The 13,923-nt window shown below is 34.9% G+C and overlaps 1 protein-coding gene across 4 annotated transcripts in view; it reads right to left on the bottom strand.

The window, feature by feature from the left end:
* Positions 1 to 6,795: 6,795 nt before the first annotated feature.
* The window catches only part of LOC135211979 (CCR4-NOT transcription complex subunit 3-like), a 164,652-nt gene continuing 157,524 nt past the window's right edge, over positions 6,796 to 13,923 (bottom strand). For all 4 annotated transcript variants that reach the window (XM_064245240.1, XM_064245241.1, XM_064245243.1 and 1 more), the window contains 2 exons: positions 13,033 to 13,242; positions 6,796 to 12,728 (listed from right to left, as the gene is read on the bottom strand). In XM_064245240.1, coding sequence (XP_064101310.1) covers positions 12,630 to 12,728; positions 13,033 to 13,242 — 309 coding nt within the window. In that variant the 3' untranslated portion in view covers positions 6,796 to 12,629. The remainder of the gene's footprint in view (positions 12,729 to 13,032; positions 13,243 to 13,923) is intronic.

The raw sequence follows: 13,923 nt of genomic DNA, 5'->3' as shown, positions 1-13,923 counted from the left end.
CAGGTTTGATACCCGTTCAAGGACGTGACAAATCAATGACGTTGAATGATGCACACCCAGGTACTGGATGAAAAGTTTGATAAATACTTATAGCATAAGGTCAGTACTTGACTTGGCAGCAGTACCGGAACAGTTTAATTCCTAAACCTGTAGCTACATTCTTGGGAGTTTCCAAGAAAACTGTGGTCTCGGTTGCATCCTGATTCTGCTGGACCTATGGATGGTCATGTGCATCCTGTCAGATCGGGTCTGTACAAATACGGAATGAGTCTTACGAGCTATTCAACCATAGGTCCAACCAGTGCTCTATTCCAAGATGAGTCAACATTGTGTGATTCTGTTCTTTTGATATGATTAATGCGTACAGTATTTCGACATTACGCTTAATTTATTTTGATTTGTTACTGTTAAAATAATTAGTGCATGTATTCTACGATTTATTAACTATAATTTGTTTTACAGAGGTTAAATAATCATTGATGGGAATATCTTCGTGTGATCTCATGGCAATTGTTGCTTTGGCTACTCCATCAGCTTCTCCATTACCTTTAATGCCTACGTATGCAGGACTCAACATCTTTCTATGTATTTACCATTTTCATATAATTTGGTAAGTGAACATTTTATTGGTTGTAAAGGGTATTTTGCGGATTAAAGTTCTTTAGTGTTCACACAGCACTCCTAGAGTCGCTAAAAACTACACATTTCTGCGGTGGTGTGTTTATAATTTTAATGGCCGATGCTGATGCACTCCATTTTGCCGTCATAACTGATACATTGTTAGATAAGGACAATAATTGTTCAGCTGGGTGATATGGCTGTAAATTTCATGCCTGACGAAGATTTGGACCCATCGATGTATATCTTATATGATCTATTGCATGTTGTTTATGTCCTGGGGCATGGGGACTGTTTCTCAGATCAACTTTTCGACCGTGTGCAAGTTGTATCTGTAGGGAGGTACATAAGGAGAGAGAGAGAGAGAGAGAGAGAGAGAGAGAGAGAGAGAGAGAGAGAGAGTGAGAGACGGAGAGAGAGAAGAGAGAGAGAGGCCTACTGGCATTAATTGGGAAAGGTGGTGAATGTTCATTCTTAGGGAGGTACATAAGTAGAGAGAGAGAGAGAGAGAGGAGAGAGAGAGAGAGAGCCAGAGAGAGAGAGAGAGAGACGAGCGAGAGAGAGAGAGAGAGAGAGAGAGAGAGGGGGGGGGGGGGGGCTACTGGCATTAATTGGGAAAGGTGGTGAATGTTCGTTCTTAGAAGTAGTATCTCTTTGATCGATAAGACTGTGGGAAAATCACCTTGTATATTTATTGCACTAAGGCATTGTTACTAAGTTACGACAAATAGGTGGTTCACCACTTTCAACTTGGAGAGCAGTTTCTGGGGAAGATCGAAATCCAGCGCATATTCAGAGTCCCACATTATGAACTGGATCCAGACTTTCCAAGGTTGTTTCTCAGGCTGAACAGTCCTTCTTCAAGTGTTTCAAATATTATTGGTACGAGATAGAAAGGTGAGGTATGTTGAAAAGTTTTTAGTGGAGGTGACCATGTATATTACTTTCGTATATTCTTTTTTTTTCAATACCGAATATCTCCTTGTGGGTTTTATAAGCTTTCTGTTATCAGAGCATTACTTACGTTCAAATGCTCTACAGATGAGACGGTGAATCTATTGCAGATCGTTCCGTGATTCAAACTGGGTAGGCATCATGATCTTGTTTTTTGGTGCAATGGATATTCGGTCTTGAAAACTCGGTAGTAGAAAACTCGGTCTCAATATCTACTTTGAAATTATTAACGTCAAAGCTCTATCAAGTAATATAAAAAAAATTAAAAATGGGTTGATAAGTCGTTTTAGACTGACTGGATTGCTTTATATAAATCACATGCTTATGGAATATGAAATCCAAATGTTATTGAGACAGAAACTTGGAAAATATTGTTAACGATATTTTAATAAACAAGCTAAAGGTTAGATACCCATATGCTACACGGGACACTGCCAACAAGAAAATAAACATTAGAATTGCTTTCCGGGATTATTTTCTGAATTGAGATAAAATTGTCGCAGAAAAAAAGTCACGGGGAAAATGACAAAAAAAAAAGGTCAATCTTTCATAGTGAACCCATAGGGTAAATTTTAACTTTGTAAACGCATGTTTAGTGCAAGACCGTTGGTGATGACCGTAAAAGCATAAACAAAAGAGTAAATATCGTAAAGATAATGACCCTTAAGAAGTATTGTGAATTTTTTCCCTATAACTTTATTACCGGTCACCGATATTCCCAGGCCTCTAAGGAGATATCGCCACACTGAACTTTTAAGTCCTCGTAAGATCTTCGTCACTAGATTCAGTACAGTGGCGGTCAGTCAATCGGCACATATAGATTGCCTGGTACGTCTGATTTCTTGATATAATGTGTTACTAATGCCAGCAGTAACCTGAATTTACCCTTGTCCATCCTCTAATAATTATACCAATCACTTTGGATGAAATTTGAGTTCATTTAGGAGGGATGCATCCGAAAACTTTTTTTTTTAATCAACCAGTCTTTCGTCCAACATGAAAACGTACTATACCATGTTTTTCCAGTTTGCCAAGACCAAATGTTCTGGCCTCTTATTTTTATGCATATGCTGCACAAGCCATGCAAGTTTTTCCAGCAATTTACTCAAAATAGGCTTGGGGAGCATAGTTTAGGTGAAAAAATTAGTATAATTGAATTTGACCAAACTCGACTGTTTAAGTAAACTGCATTTGTTTACTTGTTTACGTTACTCGCTATGAACCCAAGAGGTCACTGAGAGAGAGAACTGGAACAAATCCCAAGTCTAAGAGGGCTGACAACCCTACCTAAGTAAAGCCAAACTTCACTGATGACTGTCCCACCCATCCACCCCCAAGGGGTTGAGCACCAGAAGCAGCCCATCAAGGTTTCTTATGCAAGGACTAGACTAATTTATCTCGGTGACCACCTGCACAGGAAAAGTGAGTGGGGTTGCAGTGAACATAATGACAATAGCGAAGACGGAGGTGAATCAATGGCTTTCCTACCTTTCCCTCCAGGAAGGGTAAGGGCAACTGGAAAACCCTTTTTTTATGCAACAAACCATGAGTATCAACCTCAGGAAATCATGAAAAGTCAACTTAAATCAGAGGATGAAAAAGCTGCTGATAAACCCTTAATTAGAAGCTGCCACAGTCCCATCAAAATCAATTGACCTAAGATGTAGTTGGCCTTAGTCTGCTCTCCAGAAAAAAAAAGCACGAAATCACTTTCAAAGTGCAAAAAGGCACTAGTCACATATGATAGCATTTAAGATTGATAAATCACAAAAGGGTATGAGTCACTCATAGAGAATTTAAGATTGATAAATCACAAAAGGGTATAAGATTAAGATTCACTCATAGAGAATTTAATTTTGATAAATCACAGAATGGTGTAAGATTCACGCATAGGAAGCAGCTAGTGCACACAAACCGCATGCAAGAAACACATCTAGAAGGGCAATGTGTAATGTCAGTTGGATAAGAATGGGCATCCCCTTTCCCCATTCCCACCTGGGTACCACCCTTTAATCAGTATACAATCAATCAATTGCTTGCATAATGAATACTCGATATGTGAAAAGCATCGTTTGTATCCCTCCTAGGAACAATTTAGTTTTTCTTCTAGTGTTCTGCAAAACTTTATTCATCTTTATCATTTGATTGTGACAGGCCCCCAAGCAAAGGAGCAATATTGCTCCACTTAAGAGGGCAACTGACCTTGAAGACCCACCTTAGTAGGCACCACACATTCTGGGCCTTAAGGGTCCTCAGTTCATTTAAACTGGACCCTGCACTGAGGGCATCCAACCTCCAAGTTTCAAGAGAAGAATTTTCCAGTCTGAGTTATCATAAAAAGCCAGTTTTAATAGACAAAATGAAACTGGTTACAAAGTAGTTTTAATAGACAAGAGAAGTAAAAATGAAACGGTTTACTAAGGGAAGAAAAAAGGCCTGTTTAAAATTTAATTTAGCAGCCGAGGTGCAAGGATTATGGGCCTTCAATGTCTGTCTCATTACTCGCTAGCTGCCATCTTCTAAGCTCCCAATGATGGCAACATTTCAAGGACCTTGAGGTTAACATCATCAAAGTACTGGGTTGTTCCTTGACTGTCTACTTCCAAGCTCCTACCAATAACAACAGGTCAAGGACTTGAAAAGGCTGCAGCATGAGAGATGCCTTTCCCAATCCTCCCATAACCCTTCAGTTTCTGAGAAATAAAGGCTTTTATTCTCTCCAACCATTTTTCTTGGCATGATTATTGTTGACCTTTGGCATGTTTGTAATAATATAATAACTGCACAAAGAAATCTTTTAGTTATAGTTCACATAAGGTAATGAACTCCAATGACCTAAAAAATAAATTTGATATACACTGAAATGCTTTGAAGCATACCCTAGTACAGTTAAGGGTTGGAAAAATTTTGTATCTTTGGCCTTAAATAACTTCATGCTTAAGAAATTATGAAAAAGTACAGAATGCCTTTGAACTTCTTTGCTTTTTTTACAGGATTAATAAACTACATATTATATGTGGGAAGAAACCACGATAGTGCATCCAGCGTACGAATTAGTGATGTCTTAACTGATGTGGGTAAGTAAAGTTAGAAAACACCACCTTGATTTAGCAAAATTTGGTGGAACTTTTTGCGCTCCAATTATTAAGCTTAGAAAACACCACGTTGATTTAACAAAATTTAGTGTTATTTTTTGCTCTACAATTATTAAGCAAACATAATTTTGCATGCACATCTATTTTACCCAGCTGAGCTAAGTATTCGAAATGTTCCTGTGTTATTGTTTTGGTTGAATTGTATTGAATATAGTATATTTAGGACAAAGCCCAAGCACTGAGGGACCTATGGGGTCATTCAGCACTGAAAATGAAATAGAGCATAAAATGTTTGAAAGTTGTAACAGGAGGAAAACCTCGCAGTTGCACTATTAGTCAATTGTTAGGAAAGGGTGGAAAGTAAGATGGAAGAAATAAATATGAAAGGAGGTGCATTAAAAGTAATGAAAGTGGCTGCAGCTAGGGGCCGAAGACACGCTGCAAAGAACCTTAAGCGATGCCCACAATGCACCACATGAGGGTGCACTGACGCACTATTTGTTTGTTTGCATGCTGTTTTTGCGTTGCATGGAACTAGTGGTTATTCAGCAACGGTACCAACGGCTTTACGTGACTTCCAAACCACACCAAGAGTGAACTTCTATCATTAGAAATGCACATCTCTAACCCCTCAGTGGAATGCCCGAGAATTAAGCTCGTGGCCACCGAGCTGGCGGGCCAAGACCATACTGATCACTCAACTGAGGTGCTACTGACGGCACTAACCCTCACCGGGGTTATTGTTTTGGGGAATTCTTCCTTTATATGGTACTACAAATTTTGGTAGCAGCAAATAATAATTCAAAGTATGGATGGATGTCAGGGAATTGAAAACGTCAGAAGGCCATTCAGTCCCACTAGAGAAGAAATAACTAGTGAAAAGGAGAGAAGTCCAAAAGTTGAAAGTAATAATGTTTTGAACTGAGACTGATGGAAACTTTTAAAAAATTATCACGAGAAATTGACACATGCTACTAAATCCTAAGAAAAAACATACGGTCTCCAGATTACTATATCTAGAGCACTAGCTAATCCCAGAAATGTAATACATTTGGTAGTGAAAAAATCTTAATCCAAATCACAATCATTTTCATCTTGGATGCTAACAGTAAGAATGTACAGAGCTTGTCTACAAAATTTATATTGTAACGAGTAGAAATAAACATAATTTTTACCAACTAGTCTATGATGCCAACACCAACATGTATGTTGCGGATGGTTTTTCTCTCCATTGTCCTGATCACAAACAAGAAATTGTGGTGACTATTGAAACAAAATAATTTGTAGTGACTATGGAAAGAAAAACTATAAAATATGTATTCTAGTGTTGGCAACAAGAATAATAGGTAAAAAGTGTTTACTACAAAATTTATTGATAGAAAGTAGAAATAAAGTACTCTACATCCTTTACTGTAAGCATTCAAGAAGAAAAGATTGTCATTTGGATAAAGATTTTGTCACTGACAAAATCTTTCTGGGATTAGCTTACTGCAAACAATGTATAACAGACAAGTGCTCTAGATATTATAATCTGAAGAACATCTTAAGGATTTTGTAAAGTTTTACTTTTTCAAGAATGAAAAATTTTTCAAAGTTTCTATCAGTTTTAGCTCTATACATTTATTACTTTTAAATTTTGGACATATCTCTATTTTTCTTCTCTCATAGCACTGAATGAACTTTTTTTTTTTTTTTTTTTCTTCTCCAGACCATCTAAAATATGCTACCATTATAGGTCAGTCTTTAAGGGGACTAAATAATGTTCACACTTGTTAAAGTTGCTCTTCCCCGATTTTTGTTTCAACATTTTGTCAGGGTCCAGGAACAAACTGGTTTGCTTTATATATCTCGCTTAACTTTTCATAGATTTTACCATATACGTACTTGAAAACATGTTCTACATGTGTGTTCATTTTACATGCTTGTTTCCTTATAATTAAAAATATGGAAGTTCTACATGTGTGTTCATTTTACATGCTTGTTTCCTTATAATTAAAAATATTGAAGGAAAATTCACATGTTAACTGTTGTGCACACATTAAAGTCCATTGATTTTCCCCCTGTAACGTACATACAAAGCACTGGGAAAATCAAGTGAGGGTTGAAGGAGTTCTAAATCAAAAGTAAATTTCCACAGGAAATAAAGTATATTTTATATCACTTTTTTATAAACACCTTTGTCCTCTCCTCATAAACCATATGTTGTTTGCCCCCCATTTTCTCACAACACCACAACCACTGGTATGCCATGAATATTGGATTGGTATCAAAGGAAATGTACTACAAAACAAAAATCTTGAGAAACCCTATCTAGACTTAAAAAAAGATGATTTTTCAAAAAGACACTAATGATTAACAAAAGGTAAATTATGCTGGATCAGTATACAAAAACATGAATACCATCCTCTCACAGTTATCAAATGAGGCACAAAGATTTAAGTAATTTGTATATCAGGCTTTCTAAACTGCTGAAGAGGTTAATATTCAAGTTCATAACTGTATACAATTTGTGTAAAGCCAATGGTCTTGGGTTCCTATTGTTAGTATGCATGTATCTTTGTAAATGATTTTAACAATTATGCATGTACAAATTATTGTACTATAGTTATTTATATATGAAAAAGACACTTCCCTAACTTAGCCTTAACTAATCTACCAATCTGAAAACTAAAACTATTTCTAAAAAATATATCTAGTCAACTTTAATGCAGTAGTAAAACTAGAGCCAAGTTACAATGGCGCGCAACTTTTCCCTTGTAGGCTGTTTTACTGACAGTTATAAAGTTTAAAAAAGAAGATAAAGAAAAAATGGAATGAATTGAGGGCAAAGACTAGCATCTAATCCCCCTTCCCTCACAAAAGAAAAATTTAATTTCGTCCTACAATATTACTACACTACTACTGAAAACATATGAAAGATGTCTCACTTTGGCACCTTAGTTATGCCCTAACAACTAATTTAAAGAATGCTTAACCTTTCTATGTTTGTATGTCAGATTCTCATTCGATATGGATCAACACTGAGCTTAATGTCAACAAAGTAAATGACCCATGGCATTGCTTTGCAATATCTGAGCTGGAGTGATTGTGCATCATTAATATCTCAAGATTTACAGTTACCATTTTTAGGCAGAGGTAGCATATCAATTTTCTTTACTGGAAAGTTGGATCATTTGATAAAGTGGGTCACAGAAATTACAAGACTGGAAAATCAAAAAGGTGTGAAATTTGAGTAATTGAGATTAAATTCTCTGGAATGCCATAAGGACAAAATCAGCAATAAATTTAACTGCAATTTTTCAAAAGCCAATACAGTATTGGTTCTAGTAAAAAAAAATTTAGGTTAAAGGACAAAACAAGTATACTATATAATAATATGAGAATGCAAGCAATGCTGATAAAATGCAAAAAGCTTTCACAAATACCTTATTACAATGGACGTGAACTGTTTACATTGCCAATTATTAATTCGACCTCATTCTTAGTCATTTCTTTGTAAGGTTACTGGGATATCAATGGTTGGAATGGCTGATAATGCAGAATTTAACATGTACAAGGAGACAATGTTTTATGCAAATATGTAAGGAGCTTCTTTGACAGGATATGAAAAGACATAGTAGTTCTAGTCAAACAGTACTTAACATGCTGTACTTCAAAATTTGATATGCAAGCTCGAAGTGGTCACTTAAAAGTTTTTAGATCCACTGTCCACTGGAAGGTATATTTAATGAAATATGCTTCAAAAGTAACAGAACCTGAATACTAAAAATAGTTAAATTTACCACATTCTTTCAGTTTTGAGATATTTGATGTTGCACAAATTATGAAAAGGTACCATGACCATTAATCAGTTAACATTTACCATCATTTACAGAGATACAAAGCATTTCATGAATATCATATACAGTAGTCTGCATATACGTAATCATATGTACATGTAAAAATACATCCATTTTTACAACCAACACAAAACAAGGTTGGATGTAAAAATAGAAATACGTCTACATATGCATGCACAATGAATAACCAGGTGTTTTCAAACACCTGCTAACATCCTCATGTTAATTAGTAGTCAAATCCTTAGTTGTTTTGTCATAACCATACTGATGTTTACCACTTTCATTAACATTAACTTGGTTCGAGTACCTCTATTCTGAGCTTTTTTTAACTTTATGCATACGGCAGGGTTGTCTAATTTATTTATGTATGTATGACGTGTGAATGAATGATGAATACCTAGAACTGTCATGCCTCTCCATGTGTTAAAAGTAATTTACCTAAATAAGTTTTTCAAATTTAAAAAATGTAATGAACTTCATGGATGGATGAAATGTCCCACTGGATGGATATGTGCGTGTGATGTGCGTGTACAGTACATACCAGTTAATGCTTGGTTATTAAAGAATTCTCTAACATTTGTTGATATAATCAGAAAATGCCTAATCAATAAAAATTTCAAACTATCTCACTTTGGGAAACCAAAATGTATAGCATTCACTGCTTCTCCATGGTAATAATACCATTCACAAACTAAAAAGTAAAATTTAAAATGTACAGTCATGCAAATCTACTCTGACAAAGATATGATCTATAAAAAATCAGCTTAAAGGAAAAATCTTATTTACTGTTTGGTAATAAAATCTTGTACCTTTCTTAACATTATATACAATAAACACAAATTTCTTGTACAAATTAACTTGCTTTGTACCTTGAAAATTTAACTATTTTCCAGTTCAAAGATCATCTATACATATATATCAAACTTCAGAAGCTGAATTACTCTTTCTCTTCAACTTTAAAGAAATTTTGATAAATTCTATCATCACCTGAATACCATACTAAAAAATAAATAAAGCAACATCTAGTTAATGTAAAAGTACATTTCCACATCCTTACAAGTTCATACTGCATGGAAAGAACATCTCAATCCACTTTAATTTGCTTTTGCAATAAAAACCCATACAGTACAGTAGTTCCATACCATACACCTAACCCATTCACATTACAGATTAGGATATACATAACTGAGGTGTATTACAGTATTTGTATGGGCAATAATAAATGCTGTCAAAATTCTGTACAAGCTATTCAATTCCAAGTAATTTACACATATATGTACAAAGAAAAAGAAACTTTTGGTTTACTGTATTTCACTTTTCTTTAAAGAAAATATTCCTGAACTACTTGATTCATAAGAATGCACAAATTTTTTTTAACAATTTCCAAAACCTACTTTATGTAATCATTACTGACTTTACTAATCCACTTTAGTCAAGAGGCATTGGGTTTTAATCTTATAGCAGTATCTTTGGATAGCACTAATTGGTCTTTAGACACTAACACTGTAACGGATGCTTTTTGTTAAATAAAATACCAATACCAAAAAACTCAAGGCATTACTCAATACCAGTGAAAAGAAAAAGAATGAAAAGTTCCACTGATCTGCAGGAAGAAAATATACATTCAAAATCAGATCTAAGTATACACCACATCCTGGTTTCAACAGCATAACTTGCCAACTTATTTTTAGTCCCCCAATTTCCAGTTTTTATATAACCTATTTAAGAACTCCATAATACAAACACTTACCTAAATCATACTATGAAAATTTGCATTTGCAAAACCAATACATTTTAATCTTGTACTTCCAGTTTTAATGTAAATGTGTTCCCTTTTATGCAATCCCTATTAGCACAAAACCTCACGTTCCTGCCGTATTAGCTCTGCATATACCGTATTTATATATAAATATATGTAAATATATAAATATATACATGTATGTAGTGCCAAATACACAGAAGCATATCACTAAGATAGGCTAACATATAAAGATGGCATGTAAAATACATACTGTGTATATAAATATATATAAATATGCATATATAAATGTACATAAATATATGCAAAAAGTTGTCACAATTAACTACTTCTGTGATGAAATAATTGTCAATCCAGAACACTGCACAAAATACATGAGGACTAGGGTTCTTATGGGGTTAACTCTTGTCAGAATTACTGCCTGAGAAATTCTCCTCAAGAAGGATTTTATTTATTACTTTGAGAGCAGCTGCATGTAAAACTGAATAAAAATACCAAAAATTTCTATTACAACAAATGAAGTTCAGCTTCCAAACAGGGAAAAAATTGATGTACATTAAAATAAAAATTTTCTCTGTAAAAAAATATGAATACAAAAAAGGGCAAAATACCCCCCATCCATAATTGATAAAGAGCATAAACCCATAAAAATCCCCAAGACAAAGCAGCACTGATTACACAACCAGTTGATCATTCAAGTAATTAGTGTAACAAAACTTTCTGCATCCACTGTATATGTATAAATTTCACCAATGTTCCAAAGCAACCAAGAAAAGCAGTCCAGTATCAGACATACTGCATACCTCTTAAGGGATGCCAGGGACAGTATAAAAATAGCATTTACACTGTATAAAAAGTCTACAACGACTGTACACTATCTACATGATCCTACTCTTTCTGCTGGACTCTCAGTCTGGGGCTTCATAAGCATGTTAGCTGTACTTTGTCCTTGAGCAAGTTACTGCCTTAATAATTTTTATTCTTACTAAATAACATATAATGCTAATATAATATAACCATTAACAAAAATTTTTCTCCCACTATTACTTGATCACTGACCAAACATAAAAACAAATGTTTATGCAAAATAATGATTCGTCTTTCAAAACCGAAAGTAAAAACCCATGGTGAACTGCTCTTCAGATCTTTCCCAAAACTACAACAAAATTCAGTAGCATTCTCTTGCGATATAAACGAAAACTAAAACAATGAAGATCTTAATAAGTTACAGTGCTTGTGTTTCACTCGTACACAGGGACAACGTAATCTGACCTGAGCTATGGTGAAACCATTCAATCAACTAACCACTTATGCTCCATTGCCACCAGACTTTCTCAGCACAATCAAACAGGTAGCAGTTCTTTACTATTACTTACTTCAACATCGGTGAACCACAGTGAATTCATTTGGGCATACAAATCTGAGGTCTATGAAGTTAACAAAATTAAACCTTCAGTCCCACTATTTGATCATAAAGAACATATGCACCCAACATACAATTTTTTGATAAATTAAAAGTATAAATAACAATTTTTAATAACAAAGGTAATTTTAACTTACTGTACATCAGTGAAAGCAACTAATATCCAGATGGATGATGATGATCTCCAGGTGTGATTCTGTAATGCTTCTATTTCACCTTGTTATTCCTGGTTGTAATGGAACATCCTTTACCTGTCAGAGTTTAGCACTTGAAAAAGGTGCAACTCTTGACTGGCAGGCAACAACATCACAGATCTTTGGTATACCTTATTTATTCAGTAGTAAATCTTTAAAGTCATTACTATCTTTAAAAAATTTTGGCAGGAAAAATCTGCACAAATGCTGCATCCAGAAAATTTGAGCAATAATGCATAATGCAGAAAACTTACATATCTAACTCTTGCCTCTGTTAAGGACGAGATCAAACATCATTTCATGTAGTACACAAAACTCAAAATACACAAACTTCATGGACAGCCAAAGTGAACACAAGTTTGGGCATGTGCAAGAGAAGAATTGTTCCTCTTAAAAATATATCTTTTTTTTCTGACAGGGAAAAATACATAAAATTTCTCCATGGAATAGATACGACACTATCACTCTTCATGGTGTGACAGTGGTTGTGGCAGCTATGACACTGACTTGGGTTGGGAATACACAAACAACAGCAAGAGAAATAGTGAACAGATTGGAGCAGAGTTTGGTCTGAGAAGGGTTTGTTTTCCCAACCAACCTGACTCAGTCCCACCCACTTCACTACTCTCTTTTAACTCTTTCTAGTCATATATATAATTATCACTCTTTTTTAAGAAGCACAACAAATCCCAGAGTGGAAATGTACTGAGAAGAGTGTGCATGAGATCCGGTTATCTCTGGACGCCCTTAGTTCAGATCCCGGTCTTCCAAGAACCGGTACTCAAACGTAAAGTTTTCCTTTTTACGCTGGCCCCAGTTCTCATAGTCGAAGTAGATATATGTGCCCTGAAAATAAAATTAAAATATAGCTCATTTCTTAGTCCTGTTTATATCTACAATTACTGTAAAGTAGCAATCTCTCAAGTATTTCATTACACCAAGAAAAAATAATAATAAAGAAGCTATGTTGTAGCATATTAAGAATTGCAAGTACAATAAATGAATTAAGCCTTCTTCACACTGTGCCTGACATTTCACAAGCAGAGCAATGGTTATATCTCATAAAGCAGAGGCAAAAAGTATTAAGCTTGAACATCACTTACTAAGTTAGTCTAGAACTTTGGTAACTTATTCCTGAAATTATACTGACCTGTTCATATTCATCAGTGATTGCCTTTGGCTCTTCATGCCGCTGGAACCACATCATGTATTTCGTATGAAATCTCCAGGACTGCTTTTTAAGAGCTTTTGCTGCCAAGTACTGTGCTTTAGTACCCTCCATATAATAAAAAATAAAGAAAAGAGTTTCCGTCGAGAGCCGTTGAAAGAAATCTACAGTGTCTGACAAGGGAGGAGTGACCTGTTGAAAAAAAAAAAAAAAATCTATCAACACACTGAATCTTAAGAGATAATGGAGTAGCAAACTGTACAATTAACCAAGGCCATAAATCTAAGTCTACATTTTCTGCTATATGTTTACTATGTTAATTTACTTAATCAATTTTAGATAAATATTTGCAATTGGCAAAATGAATTCCTTTTAAAAATACATACAATATGGTACTGTTAAGTTTAGCCTAAAAACAACATAGGCAACTGTAGGAGATTTGCATTACATTACTTTGATGCATCACCTCAAAGAATAAATCCAAAACTACAGAAAAACCATACAATATAAAAAGACCATATGTGTGTATCTGCTTTAACGAAGTTACAAAACACTCTCCTCTTCTCTCTCTTCTCTCTCTCTCTCTCTCTCTCTCTCCTCTATCTCTCTCTCTCTCTCACTCTCTCTCTCTCTCTCTCTCTCTCTCTCTCTCTCTGGCACATTATTTTATTTTATAGACATTTATTTACTGCCGTAAGAAAGTTAACAGAGGATTTGGATAGCAAGGTCATAGAAAATAAGCAGGAACAAAGTTAAAGCAAAAGGCTAATAAGCAAAAGCAGCTAGGAGCCAAAGGGACACAGGAGAACGCACTTTTAGCAATGCCTACAGTGTACCACATGAGGTGCATTCATAATAGAATGATTAAAAGAA

Source organism: Macrobrachium nipponense, chromosome 40 (genome assembly GCF_015104395.2).
Source record: "Macrobrachium nipponense isolate FS-2020 chromosome 40, ASM1510439v2, whole genome shotgun sequence".
NCBI lineage: Eukaryota > Metazoa > Arthropoda > Malacostraca > Decapoda > Palaemonidae > Macrobrachium > Macrobrachium nipponense.
This window is presented reverse-complemented; position numbering and strand designations above follow the sequence as displayed.